This window comes from Meles meles, chromosome 12 (assembly GCF_922984935.1).
Source record: "Meles meles chromosome 12, mMelMel3.1 paternal haplotype, whole genome shotgun sequence".
In the NCBI taxonomy this organism is placed as follows: domain Eukaryota; kingdom Metazoa; phylum Chordata; class Mammalia; order Carnivora; family Mustelidae; genus Meles; species Meles meles.
The window spans coordinates 20,844,884-20,866,545 of NC_060077.1; the positions used below are offsets into that span (position 1 = coordinate 20,844,884).

At 52.8% G+C, this 21,662-nt stretch overlaps 1 protein-coding gene across 4 annotated transcripts in view; it reads right to left on the reverse strand.

Moving 5' to 3' along the window:
• Positions 1 to 4,115: 4,115 nt before the first annotated feature.
• Positions 4,116 to 21,662, reverse strand: part of GOLGA3 (golgin A3) — a 46,508-nt gene continuing 28,961 nt past the window's right edge. For all 4 annotated transcript variants that reach the window (XM_046024795.1, XM_046024798.1, XM_046024797.1 and 1 more), the window contains 13 exons: positions 20,847 to 20,924; positions 19,845 to 20,108; positions 19,274 to 19,368; positions 18,326 to 18,542; positions 15,530 to 15,673; positions 14,770 to 14,967; positions 13,875 to 13,991; positions 11,115 to 11,254; positions 10,410 to 10,542; positions 10,076 to 10,198; positions 9,180 to 9,344; positions 8,184 to 8,347; positions 4,116 to 7,613 (listed from right to left, as the gene is read on the reverse strand). In XM_046024795.1, the coding sequence (XP_045880751.1) occupies positions 7,394 to 7,613; positions 8,184 to 8,347; positions 9,180 to 9,344; positions 10,076 to 10,198; positions 10,410 to 10,542; positions 11,115 to 11,254; positions 13,875 to 13,991; positions 14,770 to 14,967; positions 15,530 to 15,673; positions 18,326 to 18,542; positions 19,274 to 19,368; positions 19,845 to 20,108; positions 20,847 to 20,924 (2,058 nt within the window). In that variant the 3' untranslated portion in view covers positions 4,116 to 7,393. The remainder of the gene's footprint in view (positions 7,614 to 8,183; positions 8,348 to 9,179; positions 9,345 to 10,075; positions 10,199 to 10,409; positions 10,543 to 11,114; positions 11,255 to 13,874; positions 13,992 to 14,769; positions 14,968 to 15,529; positions 15,674 to 18,325; positions 18,543 to 19,273; positions 19,369 to 19,844; positions 20,109 to 20,846; positions 20,925 to 21,662) is intronic.

Here is a 21,662-nt window from a genome sequence, read left to right on the forward strand (position 1 = left end):
TCTCGTTTTCACGTCGTGAGTATCCTTCAACAAGGGAAGGGAAAGCATGTGCAAGTCCGGCCACATATGTTACTTGTGGTGGGGGTCTAGCCAGGAAAGTAGCTCATGCCAGGTAGTCTGGGAGTAACAAGGGACAGTCACAGCAGGAAGCAGCTGGGACCCTTGGCAGAGGGCACAGCGGAGCCCAAAAGGTAGCCTCGCTGGCAAGGGAGCCTGGCAGTTTCACGTGCAGATTAGCAAAAACGTTATTCTACACGAGGCTGTCGCAATCTTTCTGAATTTCCAGAGGTCTTTAATAAAGGGCATTTATCCCTAGTTCATAAATCTGCTGTTTGATGTGTCCTGCCACCTTCCTATACCAAATTAGCAAGGAAGAAAATCCAACTGGTATTTCTTTACATAGGTCTCCAAAGTTGCTGACTTTAAGGCTCATCTGTTCGATGAAACTCACTTGCTGAGTGGGATCCACAGTACTGTCCTCCAGCTCCTGATGCCCTGTAATCTCGTGGGAGAAAAGGGACTATCCTGAAATAACTGTTTGCCTTAAGCTTAGTTCCCTATATGTGAACATACACAGGAAGGGAGCGCTGGTGGGTTGGGGATTAGGGAAGGTTTTATGAAGGAGATGAGCTAGGTCTGCTTTCTGCTCTTGGTTACATCCCTTGGGGACCATCAGCGAGGTGCTGGAGTCTCCTGGGAAAGCCCACACCCCTTCCAAGGTCCACGGACATGGGAGCTTCAGCTCTACACAGGAAGGGTGTTCGCACGTAGGAATCATCAAATGCCACCAACCAGGCTTCTTCCCCCCTGGAGCACCGTATCTCTGGTATCAAGCCTGACTGCCACATCTTGTGAGTAAAGGCGAGGCAGGGGTGGCACGAAGAACAGGAAGGAGTCCAGATGCCCCAGCAGGGCACAGGGCACTCCTAAGCCTACTGGTCACGGTCTCCAGAGGCTTGAGAGAACCAGGTTTATATCTTGCTCCCGTTTGCTGCCACGTGGCCATCCTCATGCAGTCGCCAGGGTGGGGCATTGTGCAACGGAGATCAGTGCTCTGGCCCAGAAGGGACACACCTGCAGGCCATCTCACTGGCCCTAATGCACCAAGCTTCCTGCCCAAGGGCAGGCACCTTCTGCCCCACCCCCCCAAAAGGTAGTGGAGGAGAAGCATTTGGTGGAGAGCACCAGTGCTTACCACAGAACTCCCAAGTGTTGACTGGACTAAGTGGGACGGGTTGATTTAGGCCAGACTGCAGACAGTGTGACAGCTACACCGTGCGCTCGGAACTCAAGCCAACGTCCACCGCGGACGGGAGTGGAGGAGGCTAGTATAGGGCTGGCTCCGAAGCCAAGCCAGGCTCTCGGCAGACACGGAGAAAGGAGGGGCACGAAACACACTCAGAAGCCGTGAGCATGGCTGACCCGGGTGAGGAACGAGGATGTCGAGGATGGCAAACCTGGAGGGTTCAGAGACCAGAGTGAGTGTGTCACTACCACGAAGAAGTCGGTCAGGGGAAGGTGCGGTTTTCTGGATGAAGAGGAAGCAGTCAGCTTTCAACACCCCGAGGTTTAGGTACTAGGAAAATCCCTTTCAAATACCCATCAAGTCTTCCCAAATGCACATTTAAAGCTCCTAGGCACCTGAGTGGCTCAGTGGGTTGAGTGTTCGACTCTTGATTTTGGCTCAGGTCATGATCTGAGAGTCCTGAGATCAAACCCCGTGTCATCGCCAGGCTCTGCACTCAGGGGACAGTCTGCTTGGGATTCTCTCTCTCCCTCCCCTCCACTTTCTCTCCCAAATAAATCGATCTCTGGGACACCTGGGTGGCTCAGTCAGTGAAATCGTTGACTCAGGTCATTACCTCAGGGTCCTGGGATCCAGCCCCGCAACGGGCTTCCTGCTGAGCCGGAGCCGGTTTCCCCCTTCCCCCTTTGCCCCTCCCCCTGCTTGTGTGCAAGGGTGCGCTATCTCTGTCAAAGAAATCTTTGAAAATAGTAATAAAACCTTAAGAAAAAAATAAAGCTCACAAACAAAATGAGGTGTCCTGTGAGATACCTTTAAGCTGGCTCCCATTCCCTGCTCCGTAGAGTTGCAACCCGGATTGTGTGAAAAGCATGCGGACCATTTTCTCCGGCAGTTCCCAGGCCAGATGGAGGGCTGAGTGGATGGGAACCTCCAGGGACTTCCCAGAGCCACTGCCCTCCCGCCGCAAGGCTGCCGTGACCCACACACTTCCCACCCGGCCAGGAAGCTCGCTGTTGGAAAGGGACGTCACTGTGCTGCTTCCCAAGCCCTTGACCGGCTCAAGCTCCAGGAGTCAAGCTGGGATGCAAGAAGGGCCCGCCCACACCAAACAGGCCAAAAAAAAAAGGAAGAGCAACACAGTTTAGTGCCGCCCATCGTTTTCAGGAAAAGACATCGCCAAAGTATACTTGCTACCAGCATCTGCACCACTCGCAGGCAAGTAAGAGCATGCATGAAGGGCAAACCAGGGCTGCTGCTGCTGGTTTGAGATGCCGCTGATGACTGGGAATTCCTTCCCGTCTAGGAAAGGCTTGCAGGTTCTTCCAGCGTCTCGTACCTATCCACCAAACTGGACAGCAGCGGCATCAACGATCCTGTTTGAATTTCTCACACAGTCTGCACAAGGTAGGAGATGTCTGGCTGACCTGGTGATTTCTAAACACTGGGCTCCCCCTCAGTGGGAAGTCGCAGGTCCTTCCCTCAGCACAACATTCCCGCTGCACCTGCCACCCCCAGAGCCGGAACACGGCCGCTGCCAACCTGTGCCCAGCCCCTCCTGACCACTCACTGCATGCCCACAGAGGGCGCAGCAAGCTTCAAAACGAAATCCATGCATGTGTTCATTCAGTGCTCGCAAAGGTTTAGCAACTTTACAGATGAAAGGAAAAGGTTCAGGGGCACAGAACCATTCCTCTCCTGATCACTGTAGAGAAAACCAAGATTGCAGCCACCCTATTTCAGGGAGTCAGGGCGAGAAGGACGAGAAGGCGGTCAGATCTTCCCCTTAGGCCGTGCAGTGCCTGTGTCCCCTGGCCCCTCGTTATGGAAGCAGACCAAGCAGCGTGCTAGGAAAGAACTGCATAAAACCTACCACAAAGCCACATTCTGTGATCACTAGTTTACTTCTTGGCTGTACAGTTTCGTCATGCTGGTCATTAATAAGAACACTTAACGGAAGACTTTCCATGTCTGGCTAACTCTTCTTGATCAAAACGAGAATATGGGGGGCACTTGGGTGGCTCAGTGGGTTACGCCTCTGCCTTCGGCTCAGGTCATGATCTCGGGGTCCTGGGATCAAGCTCCGCATCAGGCTCTCTGCTGGGCGGGGAGTCTGTTTCCCTCTCTCTCTGCCTACTTGTGATCGCTGTCTGTCCAATAAATAAATAAAATCTTGGGGCGCCTGGGTGGCTCAGTGGGTTAAAGCCTCTGCCTTTGGCTCAAGTCATGATCCCGGGGTCCTGGGATCGAGCCCCGCATCGGGCTCTCTGCTCTGCAGGGAGCCTGCTTCCTCCTCTCTCTGCCTGCCTCTCTGCCTAGTTGTGATTTCTCTCTGTCAAATTAAAAAAAAAAAAAAAAAAAGATGAAAAAAAATAAAATCTTTTAAAATAAATAAATAAATAAAGATCTTTAAAAAAAAAAAAAAGAATACAGATGGAAGAGGGGGAACCGGGCCATGACACAGAGGCTCAGAGAAGTACTTACGGTCCAGCTGCTGTCGGCTGCTACAGTCGTGGGGCCCAGCGGTGAAGGCAGCCCCCCATACAGGGACATGCACAGGGACATGCCCGCAGGCCGGAGGGCACCTGCCCCTGGTCTCTTGGACTGCTCAGCAAAATTTCTCTCCTTCATAGCCACCTGCGTATGACAGGTGGGCTAGGGGGAAGGGCATGGCTAACACACTGCCATTCTTCCGCGGCAGTCAAAAGCAACACAAGTTAGATGTCACACCCATCTGAATCTTTCAGTAGAACAGTAAAATGCTCTTTTAAGACCAGTAGTTAAACAGTTTATAATAACACGAGATAAAAGGTACTCCCAAATATGGCAAAATATATATATTAAAATAAGGCCCCCCAATGAAATATGAAAATCTTTAACAAAAAATAGTTTATTGCACAAAATTTAAGGAATTCCCCAGCACACTTAAATTTATAAAAAAATCAACATGCTTTTTAAAGTTACAATTGTTGTGCATGGTGACACCTTTCCCCTAACAGCCCCGACCCGAGGACTCCCTTTCATGAGAAAATTTTTAACAGAAATGAGTAACTTAAAAGCCATCCAGTTTTCTAGATCCTCTACATTACCCTCAAGGATCCCATTATAGCCTGAGACCACCACACAATCAGATTTGCCTGGAACATGTTTGAGTAAGGCTCAGGACGTCTCATACGTCACAGCATTCTTGAGGAAGGCTCCAGGACATTTGCTTTCAGACATGCTGGTCCCTTTCACTACTAGAAATCTTTACACGGGACATTTCATTCATTTGAAAAGTTACTCACAGGAGTAGGAATATATGCCATGGCTTCTGTAGTAAGTATCCCTATACCAAAAAAAGTCTTCACATGGAGAAAGAGTGTGATGAGAATCTTCCTAGCAGGTCTGTCCCATGACCTGGACCCAGGCCAGAGAAAAAGCCACTTTTACATCCTGTCAAAATGTTGCCCGTTATACCTTCCAAACAGTAGAACAAAACCATGTAAACCCATAAGATCCGCGGCATCTATCCAATGTGTTCCACGGAAAAGTCAGTGATAACCACATTGCAACTAGCCTTTCCTTGGAACGTAAGAGAAACAAGAAATGACATCATGAACTGTCCGAACCAGCGTCCTCTACAGTGAGGGCACGACAAACACAGTCGCCACACAAGTGACACACACAAACATGATGTAACAGCAAGCCTGTTCTTACAAATACTCCAGACTGGACTATTGTTTTCCATGAGTAAATCCCAAATTCACACCTTCTGCCCACAAACAGAGTATTTCAAATGATATTCACTGCAGATCGCAGCCTGGGAGGTAGCAGTGCCAATCAAGTCCCTTAGAGATTGAAAAATAACCCTCAACAAATCAGAAGCAGGGGTTTCAAAGTCCAGCTTCCTCTCTCAGGAGACTTGTCAAGGAACCCTAAAGCCAGTGTCAGCTTGAAAGAAAGGGCCCGCGTCAGGAGCTGCAGGCCACACAGGTGACATCACAGCGTGTGGGGACAGCCAGGGAAGTCAGACCAAAGGCAGGCTGGGCGTTGACAGAACGGAAAGATGGGGTGACGACAGTGGCACAGGATGATGTTGGGAGAGCAGGGAGCACTGCTGCTGCAGGCCAGCACACGCCCACACAGGCACACACACCCGCCCATGCCCACACATGCACAAGGGACACACACCTGCGTATGCCCACACGTGTGCAGACACACCCACCCACGCACAAGGCATATGCACCTGCACACGCACCCACACGTGCACAGGCACGCACCCACACACAGCAAGCAAATAAGACATGAGGGAAATGGGGTGAGGAACAGAAATCTGCTTTCACTTGAGGATTATTCAGAATCCGTTTGCCCTTTCCGAATGACAAATGCACAGTGAGCGGCTTTTACTGGGAGACCTCCAGGAAGCAGCAGTGGGAAAGCAGCCGCAGCATGAGGCTGAGTGTCATGTCTTGGTTTGAAAATTAAAGCTGAGGATGAAACACCCCAAATAAATAAGACTGTAATTAACAATTTTTCTTTTCTAATGGTACAAAAACAATTTTGTCAAAAACAATTTCCAACTTAAGATGAAAAATAGGATATATTTATAATGAAAAGTCTTCAAGTATTATTTCAAGATTAACCCTGTACAAGTGATATACATACTTTAGAAATTTCAGTACTTGCTAGGGAACTTTTTTTAAACACTAAGCATCTTTGTGGTTAATGCTACTTTATCAATTAACCTTCTAATAGCCTAAGAGAAGACAAACGGCTTGAAAATACCAAACCGTTTTCTCTGTAAGAGAGACGTAAGAAGCAGGTCAACAGAAGCATATCTGGCCTGATCAGTACCACTTCTGACTTCATCCTAAGACCCCCAGATCTGCACCAGGGGCCTCTCTTCTCTAACTCACAACGGTAACTATCAGCTTGGATTTCCTGGCCAACTTGGCCAGGGAACAAAATTACAGCCCTCATGGGTCACAGACAGTTAAGTAAATCTCCCAGGCTCAGGGAGCCGGCTTCCACATCAGACTCTCACCTACAGGAGAGCTCAGGAGGCCTCCACCGCCTTCCCACAGAGATCACCTGCCCCTGCTAGAAATCCCTCCAGATGAGAGGTTACAGGGCCTTCTGAAGGCTGTCACCACGAGTTCGGCATGTCCTCTGATGACCACACAGGCCCCGATGGATGGATTTTCATGTGGGCACGGTGGGGGGGGGGGGGGGCGGGGTGGGAGTCGGGGCTGGTGGGAGGAGGCCTGGAGAAGCCTTGAGCCTGGCTCAGAGCCCTGCAGGAAGCCCTGGTCCTCTCTTCCCGCCTCTCCTCTGACCTCTCCCCAAACATCACCCATGTCAGGCCAGTGTGTGGTCACTGGTAACCTTGTGGCCACTAGGCCCGCCCAAGGGACAGCCAAGGGGAGTGAGGCCGGGCAGCGTCAATGGTCAGGTGGGGGTGGGGGTGTGCACTTAGGACGAGGCTCTCAAAAATAAAGTGAAACTGAAACAAAAAACCTTTCGCTCCAAGAATATTTGGTTTTAGAAGGTACAGTAAATAAAATAATTATATTTCTTAAAATATAATTTTCTGACTGACATCCCTAAATCCTACACGTACGTTACTTCCTGACAGCAGATTTTCAAAAGGCAATCGATAAAAAGACAATCCAGGTCATTCTTAAATAATATGGACATATTCTTTCTGAAGATTAGCTTATGATTTTCAGTATTTATATACACATCCTATGGTGAGATAACTACTGAAAGTAAAATAAAACCAAAGGTGCAAATCGTTTCATTTCTGCGGGGAGGTAAAGCTCTCACTGAGAAACGGGACGCAGTCATGCATTATTTCCACCAGTGGCCACTGGTGGGCTCAGCCCTCAGAGAGCAGCATCTAAGGTCACTCGACAGAGGCCTTCTTCTGCAAGGAACCCTTCAGACACATTCAGAAACTCACTGAGACCTAAACTAGGTTGTTAGCATTTGGTCATTTCGTGGGGAAGCTAGCTGTGATCTGCAAATGACTATTCCTCCAGTTCTTGGCTCCTGTTCAGTTCTTTCACTCCTGAAAAGGCAGATGCAAAATTTCAACCTCATCTCTTAGGAAACACAGAGCAAACAGTCAAATAAATAATATGGATAAAAGAAAATTCCTTTGGGTAGTTACAAGCACTCGGAGTGGGGGTGCTCGGCGGTTGCTGTTCCAAGCGCCTGTCCGGAGACCCTGCACTGACTGTGTCGCTCTGTATCTCCTCTGGGGTTGGCATGATCTCCCGGGAAAGCAGCGCTGGCGGCAGGGTCCCCCTGCGTCCATGAGGACAGGGACTCGTGCACGGTGATGGCGTGTGCCTCCATCTGGCGCTGCAGGCTGTCCATCTCCTGCCTGGGCAGACCAGGGAAGCAGAGGAAGGCAGGCCAGTCAAATGAGAGCCGGAAATGACGCTCTGACTTCCCCAAGGGGCAACGGGTCATCTCCAACATAGATCCGAACAAGCATCTGTGGCACCCTCGGGTGGCAGACAGACCTGTCTATTTGGGAAGCAGCACCCATGGGGTCACACGACTTATGGGGCTCAGTATTTCTCTCTGCATGTGTAGAGGTCTGCATACGCGGGCCTGCGCTCAGGGAGAGGATGGGTGAGACATCACTGAGGGCCTGCATGCACACGGCCTCCATTCACAGGGTCAAAAAGATGTCCCCATGGGGCCACGCCCCGCCAACACTGGCCTCGGGCTGGTGGGAACAAAACCTCCAGCTATGTGTAGGTCTCCTAAGGGCCACCCAGCTCCAGGCAGTCCTCCCATACGAGAGGGACTGAAGGCCTGAGTGATCGCACATAGCCCAGACCTGCCCAGCCTCTCTGGGGCTCGCAGGGCTGGCAACAGGATCCCCCCAAGTCGAACATGCCATCTACTTCCAGGGCCCAGGGAGGACACAGAGTGCGGCTCATACTTCAGCTGCTGAAGACAACTGTTGAGGTTCCTGAGCGGCTCCTTGCTCACGGCAGGCGGAGGCCTCAGCAGCTCCTCCAGCAGCGAGGCCGGGACAGGGCAGTCAGGGATCTTGACTGGTGTCACGGGGCCGGAAGAGCTGGCCTCGCCTTTCAGTTCCTTTCTCTGTTTTTAAAAGCACATGGTTAGCCCTCTCCCTTGGAGGCTGACACCAACCACAACTTCCCCTACACGGCCCCCGACCATCACAAGTGCGGCCCCAGGCTTCAGGGAGTGCCAGCGGGGAGCTGAGATGCTTCCTGACCCCCAGAGTGTGCCAGCTCACACGGCAACCTGCACCGCCAGCTGCTCGGGAGGACGGGCCGAGCTCGCTGAGAACACCCCTGTGGGGATTATGGGTGCTTTCCACAGAGGACCACAGCCTTGACCCTGCATATCTCTAGGACATTAAGCCAATTTTTAACTCCTACAACTCCCCTTTCTAGAACTTCAAACTCTTTCCACAGACAGGCCAACAGTGCTAAACAGACTCTGAGTCTGAATGATTTCTTGGCACCTGGAGACCGCTGACGCAGACCGAGCAGAGAAACCAATGCCAGGTACACAGAGGGTCTGCACGGGCTTCCCGGGGCCCCCAAGCCCACGCAGCAGCTGCTGGCCCCAGCTGGCGCACCGACTAGGCCAGGGGCTCTTGTGAACACCAGCAGATGAGCCTTCATATGGCTTATAAGGCGTATTACAACAAAATGATTCATAAATAAAATAAAATAAAATGAATTCATAAAAAGCAGCAAAAGCCTCTGGGAAAAGGCACAAAAATAAAAGGGTTTGGCCTGTGGCCAAGCACAAGACCCTGGCATCCTTTATTTCACACAGGACCTGCTCCACACTGGCTAAACAGAACTTCAAGGCTGAGTAACCGGAGGGTTGCCAGCCACCTGCCCAGCAGGGGTGCCACGGGCCCAGGGAACCCTGCGAGGGCACCCAGCCTGAATACCGTCTTGGCCGCGCCGCGCCGCAGGTCCAGCCTGAGCTGCTGGTTCTGCTGGAGCAGAGTCTTCATGTTGTTCTTCAGCTCCGACACTTTAGCTTGAAGCACGAATTTCTCTTTCTGGGTTAGGGACAGATCTCCCCGCACCATCTCCAACTCAGCTTTGATGTTCTAAAGAAAGGGAAGTCACACGTTTTTAAAATCTGAAGGATCTTACATGCGCTGCTAAGATCTGTCTATGTCCCAAGGGCAAGGGGCTGGAAATTTAACGCTCACTTTTCTGTGATGCTGCACTTGGCACCGCCATGCCAGCCTACTTCCTCCCCACGGTCTGGGCTGGGCAGTGTCCTGCTACAGTCACGCCCTCAACGTTCTTACCCAAATTTCAGAGCCTCTGCTGAGGAATGAGCAATACTTCCATGTCCACTGTCTACAGTGGATCCCAAGAGTCACCTTTTCCAACTCCAAGGTCAGCTATTGGAGTTAAGTGTCACCGTTAGAAAGAAAGATATAAATCAGTCCTGTCACTCCAGCCATGCACAAGTAGGAGTCCTGGCAAGAGTCTCTTCCTGATCCTTTATGCAAGCAGTCAAGCCTGCACACAGATCTCTTTGTGGAAAAGTGTTTCACAGACTCGTGAACTTCCCACATACACTGTCTCATTGCCTGGGCTTTGTCAGGTCCCAGTCCTGGTACACTTCACACAGCTCAGCCCAGGGCACACAGAGCACTGGGGCTGGGCCTCCTTTAGCTGTGTGACCTGGCTTTCTTTCTGAAACAGGTAACATCTGCAAAGCGGCTTGGTGGAAGCACTCAGTTCGGGGATAACTCACGTTACGCACTTAGCACTCTATGAGGAGCAGCCCTGGACTTTCTGCCCCAGGGCGTTCCACAGCACGCACCTGCAGCAACTGCTGTATTCCATCCAGTTCCTTCTTACTCTGCTGTTCAGTCAACTCCAGCTGCTGCTTCAAGGACTGGACTTCTCTTTCCTTCTGATCCACCTCCCACTTGAGATTTTCCATCTACAGGAGGGAGAAAGTCATATGACCAAAAGAATTTTGAAGTGGCTTTTTTACACTATAAATTGCTCTAACTACATCTCTGTGTATTGTTTAATATCATACTTAGAATAAATATCCCTTTCCAAGCAGACAAGGAGTGAGGGAACTGAATGTGAAGTCTAGCTCTGTCAGTCCTGCTAACTGGAGGTGCAAAGCCTCCCCAGCGGGTCACCTCTTGGTTTCCTATAGGCTGTTCGTTCAGCTGCTCGTCCAGCTGCTTCTGCAGAAGCTGGAGCTGGGTCCGGGCCTCCGCCAGCTCTGCCTGGAACTGTGCTATTTCCTGGGAATGTTTCCCCTCTTGAATCCTAGCATAAAAAACAAGGAGGCATGAAGTCACAGCACCCTTATCCCCCACACACAAAGTGGTTCCCCACTACGGGTGACAGAAACTCACACACTGCTCAGTCTGGGCAGGGACCATTCTAGGAGCTCTGGAGTGTTCTGTTGTGACTGGGTGTAAGACGCCCCCGGGAAGGATATTTTGCTATCCCATTTTATGGATGACAATGGGAGAAAAGCCCCCTCCATGCGCTCAACTCAAGGCCGCCCCAAATGGAGGTTGCTGTGAACCTCAGTGGTGAGGCCCAGCCCTCGGGACACCTGCCCCTCACACAGGGCTCTCTGTTCTTGGTGAAGGACCCTCAGGTATGCAGTGGGGACACCCGCGTCCGGCCAGAAACTTCAGAGTTGAGCTGCAGGTTTCCTAAGACAGAGATTGGATACATTCCCCTTCTTAGATCTGCCTCCAGAATGCATGGAGATTTGCCAGAACCCGGGTGACCTGCACGTGTGGGACGTCCTAACTGGAAGACGTGGCGGCCCCCACCCACCCGCCCCCAACCGCAGCGCGGACCCAGCCCCCACCGGCGGAACTCACTGGAGAGCGTCTGCCTCGGCTTGCAGCTTCTGTACCAGCTGCTCCTTGGCCTGCAGCTCCTTCTTCACCTCACTCAGCTCCAAAGTGGCGGCCCTGAAGTGGCGGCGGTTATGTCCTGCTTCCGCCTTGGCGGCAGCAATCTACAAACACAGAAACCAGCATCACCAAAGACAGGGGCCAGAACCACAAGGAGCGCGCCAAGCGTGCTGTCTGCGAGGAGAGTCACCGCCGGCCCCACCCGCGTCCCGGCTGCCCCTGCTGTCGTTTCTTCCAAAGGTTCTCAAACTCCCCCAGGACCAAAGCCCTAACACACGCCTGGCACGCAGGCAGGCGACACGGCCACCAGCGTCTGCCGAACTGACACATACACGCGAGGTTTTCTTGGTGTGAATAGTTTTGGTCGTCCTCAAGGACATCACCTCGTTCTTGTTAAATCCAGTGGCAGCGGACGTTTCTGGGGCAGAACACGCCGTCCCAGCACACCGAGCAGCCGCGGTGACGCTACTCCTAACCACACGATGACACAGTCGCCTTCTCATGGCAGACCGCAGTTTCTCTCAAGGTTTCCGAGACCGGCAAATTCTCAGAGTATAACAAAATCTTCCAGTTTCTTTTGTCAATAACTCAGTTCTCTTATCTAATTGCACCAAGCAAGGACTTCATTTTTTCAAGTTTAATAAAAGGCGCCTGGGGGGCTCAGTCGGTGAAGCAACTGCCTTCGGCTCAGGTCATGATCCCAGAGTCCTGGGATCGAGCCCTGCATAGGGCTCCCTGCCCAGCAGGGAGTCTGCTTCTCTCTCTGCCTGCCACTCCCCCTGCTTGTGCTCTCTCTGCCAAATAAATAAAATCTTTTTTAAAAAATTAAAAATATAAAAGTTAAATAAAAACACTTATGATAGGGGCGCCTGGGTGGCTCAGTGGGTTAAGCCTCTGCCTTCGGCTCAGGTCATGATCTCAGGGTCCTGGGATCGAGTCCTGCATCGGGCTCTCTGCTCAGCAGAGAGCCTGCTTTCTCCTCTCTCTCTCTCTGCCTGCCTCTCTGCCTACTTGTGATCTCTCTCCGTCAAATAAATAAATAAAATCTTTAAAAAACAAACAAACAAACCCACTTATGATATATGAAGTCAAATATAGAAAAAACTCTTACAAAAAAAACCCAAAACTCCAACAAAAGATGTTAACAGGGGTTTATCACTAGATGCAAATTCAAGATGATCTTTAATCTTACTTTTTTTTCTTACTTTTCACTAGTATGTACTGTTTTTACACTCCAGATAATTATATGAAATCCACTTAGAGAGATAAATGAGGACTGTTCAGTTACTGCCCTTAAAAAAGGAAGCTCATGTCACATATCCATCCTTTTCCCCAGCACTTTTATTTACAGATTTCCTACTTTCATCTTCACTAAAGGGAGAGTAAAATTAGTAAGTGAGCAAAAGACAGGAATTGGGGGAAAAGTAGAAAAGTAGGGAGGGTAGCTGACTCAGCTCAACTCCACACAAGGAATAAAAACCAACCACAGGGGGAGGGATGGGGCGGCCGGTGAGGGACACTGGGAGGGCATGTGCTATGCTGAGTGCTGTGCATTGTGTAAGACTGATGAATCACAGACCTGCACCCCTGAAACAAATAATACGTTATATGTTAATAAAATTAAAAAAAACCACCCACAACTACAGGCAAGGCAAACGGGGGTCTGTTCACAGTAACAGAGTCTTGGAGAGCGAGCAAGCACGCATGCACGTGGGGGAGGTGGGCAGGAGGAGAGAGAATCCCAAGCAGACTCCCTGCTGAGCACAGAGCCCGATGTGGGACTCAATCCCAGAACCTGAGCCAAAGGCAGATGCTCAACTGACCGAGCCAACCAGGCATCCCCCATAGCAACATGTACTTAACAGATCTTAAAACTGTTCTCTCTGAAAAGAATATTCTACTGTTGCGCCCCCAAAAAATGGAAGAATGTTTCTATCGTATCACCATGGAGACATTTTTAAAGGATGTGACAAACACCCTTGCACGTGTGCACACAGCAAACACATTCTAGCACTGGGTGTGTACATAAACAATGAATCTTGGAACACTGAAAAAATAAAATTAAATTAAAAAAAAAAAACAAAAAAAACCAAAAAACCCCACATTGTGAACATCTCTCTGGTGCCAGGTGCCAGGGACATGAGGGTAAGCAAGTCCTGGCCCTCAAGCCAAGAGGCTGATGTTCTGCTGAGGAGTAAAGGCTATGCACTCGCTGAGGAGTCCCAGGCGTTGAGGTCTGGCCCCGCCCACAGGGCAGGCCTCTCTCTGGAAGACTGATGCACTGGCGGGCACCTGAGCACGGGAAGGAGCCTGCCAGGAAACGGCGAAGGTGTGTGCAACCTTCTTTCTCAATTGCTCTCTTAACACTAATGGGGCCATCGCTCTGCAGTTTGCTTTTTTTAACTCAAGTCTATGTGTGCGACACTGTCCTCCAGCAAGTATGTCTACAGAGCTCTCTGTGTGCGTCTTGGGACCATATGACTGCATCTGGGTTAATCCAAGTCCACTCTTCTAGGGACGGACATCAGGGCTCCCTCCAGCTGCTCACTGTCACCAAGGCTGTGATGACAGTGCTGTCAGAACACATCAGCAAAGATACTCGTACAATAAATTCCTAAAAGGGAAGTGAGGCATCAAGGGTACACATACTCAGTTTTCAGAAACACTGCATTGCCACAGGCTCTGAAGCTGCAGTTTAGAACCAGGAGGAAGCTAGCCACTCACCTGTTCCTTGAGGCTGTGCACTTTGGCCTTTTCTCGCTCCAGCGCAGCCTGTAAGGTGTGGACGAGCTGCTTCGTTTGACGGTCCTCCTCCTCCTTCCGCTGCAAGACGGCCTGCACCTACGGCACATCACCAGAGCAGTAAGGGAGGAAGGCCTGTGGGGCCCGGTGCCCCACAGGGAACCTGGCAGGACAGCGGCACATGACATCATCCCGCGTTACCTACAAACGCACAAGGCGGCCAAGGAGGGAGAATTCCATCTCTGGAGAACGTAAGTCTGAGATGGCCGTTTTCAAGCACAGAGCAAGGAACCCAAAGGCTGCCTGTAATCCAGGCTTAGAAACATGCACGTCCCTGGTGAGGCAGGTAACGTGGACGCAGGAGGCCACCAGACATGGCAGGGGTGGGAACCAGTGCCAAGTAAAAGTTCATAAGCTCTCTGGTGGTTGGATAATTTGAGACAGGGGCTGGGTTTGGCTGCTGACTGCCCCTTGAAGACGGCCCGAAAGTGCCAGGCCTGCTTCCCCATCCTGAGAGAGGCCGCAGAGCCTGAGGAGCGAGAACAGGGTCTGGAGAGAGAGCCCCCAGGGTTCATATCCCAGCGCTGAGTCACACAGGAAGAGCCCATCATCAACAGTGGGATCAGCTTGGGCAGGGAGTCCCCTACCCTCCAGGAAGCTAATGGACAGGGCACAGCGCCTCCACACCTCGGTAAGGGGGGGCATTAGGATCTCCCAACTCTGCCCCACCCCGGAAGGCTCCAAACATCACCAGATCTTCCCTGTTTCCTGTCTCTGCTTGTGGGTGGCAGGGACAACTGAATGAGGTGACGTGCACCAGACTCAGAGCCACCTGCCCTCCAGCAAGTCCCCCGCCTCCGGCAAAGGGTCTGAGTACCTGGAGGTTCAGCTGAACCAGGTCTGCCTCCCTCTTGGCCAAAGCTGTTTCTAAGATGCTGTTGTGCTCCCGGAGAGCGGCATTGGACTGCCCCAGGCCTGTAAGCTTCCCTCGCTCATGCTCTAACTCAAGGGCCAACTTCTTATTCAGCTCCTCAAGGCGCTTTATCTTCCTCCTAAAGCCTCTGGATTCTTGAAGCTGAAACAGATCGAAGCCACTGTGAACCGACACGCATACCTGTTATGGCTAACGGAGCGAAGCTCCCCACACCAGGAACACAACACCTGTGCCAAAAAGCTCCAACAGACCACCCAGGACTGCAGCAGATACAGCACACCCCAGTTCCCAGCCCCTTAGCTTTCCCCCAGGGAGCCTAGGACCCTGGGGTGAGCCCTTGGTGATATCATCACCACTGCCACATGTAGCATCACCTGAAGCCACAGCCTCTCTGGGCCCGAGAGTTACATGAGGTTCTTTTAAAGAATAGGTTTTCTCAAAAAAAAAAAGAATAGGTTTTCTCATTATTTGCAACCAGAGAGTTCTCACCGGGCGCATCTTAACCCTAACACTCTGACAACCCAATACCGAGGGGTGCTCGAGAGAGCGTGTGGGGAACCTGGCAGTAAGAGATGGGGGTGAGAGGGACCCAGACAAAGGGTCAGACGGCACACAGAAGCACGGCATGGAGGGTTCCACCTCTCCAGAGCCTCACAGGAGCAGAGAGGCCCGTCCAGCAGTGCGGGGACGGAGCGCGACCTACCTCATCCTCCAGCTCCAGCACCTTCTCCCGGTACTCCTCCAGCTCCTGGCTGGTCAGTGCGATAATCTCCTGGAGCTCCTTCTCCAGCATCGTCTTGCTGTGGCCAACAGCCTGCAGCTCTGCCTCCAGAGCCTGGATCCTCTCCTACCAGCCAGGACGGGAAGGGGATTTCATCGTGGGCTTTGAGACAGCATGTGACAGGCAATTGCCTCCCTCCCTGCAGGGCTGCCTCTCACCCACCGTGTCAGCCTGCTGACCGCCTCACAGGTGCCTCTCCCCAGACCTCCCTCCCCCGGCGGCACCCAGTGACCTCACCACAGCGGGCGCACATTAACAACTCACAAAATAACTCCTCCAGTTAAACATTTTGAAAATACAGAAAATCTCTGACTTACAAACAAGAGTGACACACTACTCGGTGCGGCAAGCAAAGTGCACCAGGTGCAGCAGAACTACTGGCACACGTGCATGCACACACTCGCTGCTGCGGGCAGCCACTACTCTGATCACTCCGTGTGTGTCTCCTCTCATAGCCATTCTGATCAAGGAGGTCTACCGCTTCCTCCATTTGGGCCTCATTTTACAGAGGATCAAGGGGTGAATGACTTGCTGAAGGGCCCATTTTACAAGTGGTGAAGCACAGACAAAGCCAGGACTCCGGCTCTGAGGCTGCTGTCGGCGACGGCCCCCGGAGACATTTACAGTCTGTCCCTGACACTGGGGAAGCCAGAGAATCAAAAAACAAGCCAAGAAATATTTTTAGGTTGAAGGGAAATTGCAACTTAATAAATTTCCCTCCTCCCACTTTTTTTTTTTTTAATATTTTATTTATTTGACAGAGAGAAATCACAACTCGGCAGAGAAGCAGGCAGAGAGAGAGGAGGAAGCAGGCTCCCCGCGGAGCAGAGAGCCCAATGCGGGGCTCAATCCCAGGACCCTGGGATCATGACCCGAGCCGAAGGCAGAGGTCCCAACCCACTGAGCCACCCAGGCGCCCCCCCCTCCTCCCACTATTTTATAATTAGGTAAAAGAAGTACTAAATTTACCTAATTTGGTAAGAAAACAACATGCTATATAGCTTCCCACTTTTAAATTCTTACGTAGAGAAAAAAAACAAAACAAACTTCGTTTAGTAAGAAACACAATCACTAAATATAAGTGAAACATTGGCTAGGAATAAACAAAAAGCAAATTAACAGAATCGGATAAAACTTGACGCTGGCCAGGGGTGCCTGGGTGGCTCAGTGGGTTAAAGCCTCTGTCTTCAGCAAAGGTCTTGATCTCAGGGTCCTGGGATCGAGCCCCGTGTCAGGCTCTCTGCTTAGCGGGGAGCCTGCTTCCTCCTCTCTCTCTCTCTCTGCCTGCCTCTCTGCCTACTTATAATCTCTCTGTCTCTCTTCAAATAAATAAATAAATACATAAATACATAAATAAATCTAAAGAAAACAAACAAACAACCTTGCCGCTGGCCAAGACGGCAGGATGTGGGGCCCCGAGGACACAGGGATGCTTTGGTAGCCTCATCACAGAAATGATAGATGCCCCAGAAGCCCAGAGCCCTCGCCCTGCTGGCTCCATCCACCATCCGCCTCAAGGACATCCACCCACTTAGCCTAAAAAACAATCCAGACCAGAAGGCTTCTGTCTCATGACGTAACAGCAGAAGAGCAGAGCCCAGGACCCTCACCATGCACAGGGTCCCTCTTCCTTCCAGTCTGAGTATTTACAGCCACTCCCATCCCACTCTAGCCCACACTGGCTGCCTTCCCCAACGGACTCCAGGCAGCAGAGCTACCTGCAACCACCCTCCACCTGGACACTGGGTGCAGCCCCCTATGGTGGTCCCTGACCTGCCCCGCCGGCTCACGGCCTTCCTTTCTGAGTGACCATATGCCATCCGTGGCCCGGCCTCTCTGCAGCCTTCATGTGGTCCTGTGATCTCTCAGCTACCACAGGACAGCCCACATGGTCTCCCCAAGAGCTTCACCTGACCTCAGCTGTGCTCCAACACTGCCTGTCCATGTCCCACCACAGAAGACGGAGAGCTCACCCTGCCCAAGCCGTTCCTTAGCCCTCCATCCCACACCAGCCCTGGCACAGACCCGACCATGGCCCACCTGCACACGCCCCAACCCCTGCGGCAGAAACACCCCCGCCCCCACCGGCTCACCATGCCCCTTAGATGCATACCATGGGTCTTCCCGCAAGCCCTGCATAGGGGCAGTCTCCTGCTGAGATATACCCCCGTGTATTCTCACACCTCCCGCTTATTCAAAACCACTTCAAAGATTACTTCCTTCAAGAGCGCTGGGGTGGCTCAGTGGAAGCCTGCTTCCCTCTCTCTCTGCCTGCCTCTCTGCCTACTTGTGATTTCTGTCTGCCATATAAATAAATAAAATCTTAAAAAAGAAAAAGATTATTTCCTTCAAAAAGCTTTCCTGGACTCTACAAATACACCCCCCATGCCCCCTCCACTACGGGCACTCGGGAAATCCCTCCCCAGACACCAGGGTGGTGTGGAGAACAGGAGTGGGCAGGGAGGCTGAGGGAGGAGGTGACGATGTGCCCTGTGCAGGTGTGCAGGGGCTAATTGAGAGAATGTGTGGGCGGCGACCATGCCCTTGGTCATGCTGCTAGCGCACGACACTTTACAGAAATGTGGCCTATATGTTAGTCTGCCCAGGGTCGCCAATCTTTCTCAAGGTCTTCAGAATGTGAACGTCTGTAACACATCAAGTCCCCAGTACTGAGTCTGCACACCTGGCACCCCGGCCGGGAGCAGATGGGTTACCCACGTGCAGAGGGAGGTCGCTGCCACCGTTGGCCACCTGGGCTCTCAGCTGGCTCAGTTCTGCCTCTGCCGACTCCTTGGCTGCGAGGGCCTCCTGCAGGCGTCGGCTGAGGATGCCCACCGCATTCTCGTAGGCCTTGTGCTTGGTCTTCATCTCCTTCTGAGCGCTGCTTAGGTCTGAGCCCAGCCGCTTCATTCTCTGCTTCTGCTCCGTGATGGCCCTGGGGTGCAGCAGGCAGGACAGAGAAGGAGTCCAAACTTACTCCCAACCAGACGCCCTGGCGCTGGCACCAAGGAAAGGCTGGTCCTCACCCGCCTCCAGCCCCAGCCTGGCTAGCTGCTGCTCCCCCACGACGCAATCCCCCAGACGGGGCCGGTGGCAACTGCTCCCCCCAGAGCCTAGCACTGCACCTCTTTCTGTCCTGCTCCCCTCTCAGAGCCGCTCCAGTGACCTCGTGGAAAAACAGAGAACACTGTTGTCCTCGCAGACACACGCTCCCAGTAATAATCCCAACAGCACAGCTCACAGGTAACCTCCAGCGATGAAAGTAAGGTCGTGCAGCACACAAGACACCACAGGCATTAAAGGCCCCAAAAAGCTACTGGAGTGCGCATGCGCAGCAGGAGGGATACACACACATGTTAGCCCCACGGCGGGACTGGGGAGGGGCAGGGGCTGCCACGTGCACCTGCCATGGAACACACACACACACAGAGCTGTGCCTATGAACCACGGGCAGCCACCGAAGCAGGACCGGGTCCACCCTCCGGCCTTAGCTTTGCAATCCGGCTTCCCCGGCTGCCTACAAGTGGATTCTGTGTTGCCTCTCTTTGGCAAGGGCTCCACTGACTGACCGCGTGTCCCCCTGCTCTTAGCTGCTGCATGTCCCTGACAGGGCTCAAGGCCGCCCTCGCCCACCCTTCCGCCCCTGCGTGGCTTGGGCCCACGTACTTGGTGGCTTCTTGCTGCAGCTCTTCGATCTGCTTCTTGAGCACCGCATTGGCCTCCGTAAGAGCTACCGTCTGCTCTTTATCAAACTGCAAAGACTTCCGGAAAAGGGGAGAAAAGACAAAGTGAGCAGAGCAAAGCCCTCCTCTGCAGCCTGCTTCCCAGGACCAAGATCTCATGGCTCAGTGTTGCTGGTCCATGGCCACCCTCAAGGACAAGGGCTCTGAAGGACCCTGACAGAGATTCGCTCTCTGTATAAGCTATCACTTTAGAGTGGTTCAGAGTGCTGCGGGGAATGCCCAGGTCAGCCTCTGCCTGCGGCTCCACCCACAGTCCCTGAGGGACCAGCCCTCCCCAAGCCCCCCAGGGCCCCTCCCAGTGCCTGCTGGAGTGAACTGTCAATGGCTGACAGCCTCCAGCCCCGTGCTGCCTCCAGTGAGGAACCTGTCTGTCTGCCTGTCCTTTCAGGACAGGAGCTCCAGGAGGGACTTGTTCCAGGCTGTCCTGCCTTCTGCCCTGCACGACAGACCCCGGGGCACATGTGGCTGAGCCCCGAAGTTCAAATGCGTCCCACCTGCAAGTGCGTCTCCATCTCGTCGCGCTCCCTCTGTGCCGACTGGAGATGCCCTTCGAGGTCTGTCATCTGCTGGCGGACGTGGGACATCTCTTTCTGCAAGCGCCCATGTTCCACCTCCACGGACTTCTTCTCCCCTTGAAGCTTAATTAACTCCTGCCTCAGCTCCTTCAGCTCCACGTCAAGCCTCTTCTTCGTGGCCTTCAGCTCACCGATGAGCTGGTCTTTGGAGGTGGCGTCCCGCCGATAGGCCTCCACCATCACCTGCCCGACAAGACAGAACTGACGTGCAGCCTCCTTCAGCGGAAGGGCTCGCTGCTGGTGCACGGCATGCTGTGTCTTACACTATGGACAACACACTTCACCAGCTCCAGGACACCACTGGCTGGGGCATGGCGTCACCTCACGCATCTGAGCATGTCTGGGAGATGCGCACAGGGTCACCTTGTGACCTCCCCTTCCCTGGGGCCCAGGCGAGTGCTCCCGCTCAGCCACACTGCCAAGCGTCCGCTGCGTCTTCCCCCAGCTGGCGTCCCAGCAACAAACTCCAGAACCACATCTAACTGTGCCTCGGGTCGGCCTTCCTCAAAACGCCAGTGAGAGCCACACTTGGCATTCATTCCTCCAACAGCCACACGGGCTCCGCTCATGTACGACGCGAGCCCCCGCCCTCCGCACGGGTCAGGACCTACTGCGGCATGAGAGCAGGATGTCGTTTCTCAGAGACGCGCTAACAGGAAAGTCAGTCTGTGTCGTAGCCCAGCTCATGCCCTCTGAGGGAAAAGAGGACCAAGATCCACACCACAGATGCCAACCCTACTCTGAAGCCGCCCACTGACTGGAGACCTTCAAACGGGAGGGGCAAGAGCGCAGCTAAAAGCAAACCTGAGGGGGTCTAACATTGCTTCCCACTTATCAGTTTTGTTCTAGAGAAATGATTAAACCACACGGCATTTTTTGTCACACACTTGCCGTGCGTAAGGAAAACCAACATGTTTTTACCTTTTGTTGAAGAAACTGCTCCTTTATCTTCTGCGTCTGCTTCTTCAGGGTGGCGGCCTCCTGCTGTAAGTGCTCCACCTACAAAGGACAGGTGCGCAGCCTTCACTGAGGCCGCCCTGCTCCGGGGGAGGTCGGCGCCCACTCCCGCCTCCCTGTCTGCAGGATCACTCTCAGTCCACAATGAACCCACCAGCGAGCACACAGCGCACGGGCAAGACTCCAGTGTGACAGTGTCCCAAACCCCGCGTCTCCGCACTTTTCAGGGGTCAGAGCTGGGATCCCTCTTACTGAGGCGACAGTAAGAGCAAACTCAGCCTCAACCTGAAGGTCCCCGCAACCCCCCAAACTACGCCCCCATTGCTTCTTGATGTGCCTTCATGTCGTGTCTGAGAAGTGATGGGTCCCAGGGCAGTGCTGGCAGAGGAAACACTGCCCCGGACTTTACATCCCAGAGGGAAACCTGCCACCAATCTCCTCATCCTCGATGCTCAGGGAGGGCGATCTAAAGGCGAACTATTCCCCGCCGTGATACCGCTGACTGCATCCCTGCACCTCCATCGTGCTGTTTGTTAACGTTTGCCTACGTCAGGTCACGTCACGCTGCTAGTGTAACAGCTCCCAGCAGTGGCGTGCTAGCTCATGTGCATACGTGCCTGGACCCTTCGCGTCTCCCGCCCTTACTCGCGGACACACGACCACCCTGCCGCGGGTCCAGGGGGCTCCACTATGGGCATGCAGCGGGGAAAATCCAAACGCTCCACGCAACTTTATCCATATCTGAGTTCCACATCATCTGTGGACAGAAACTGGGGTTTC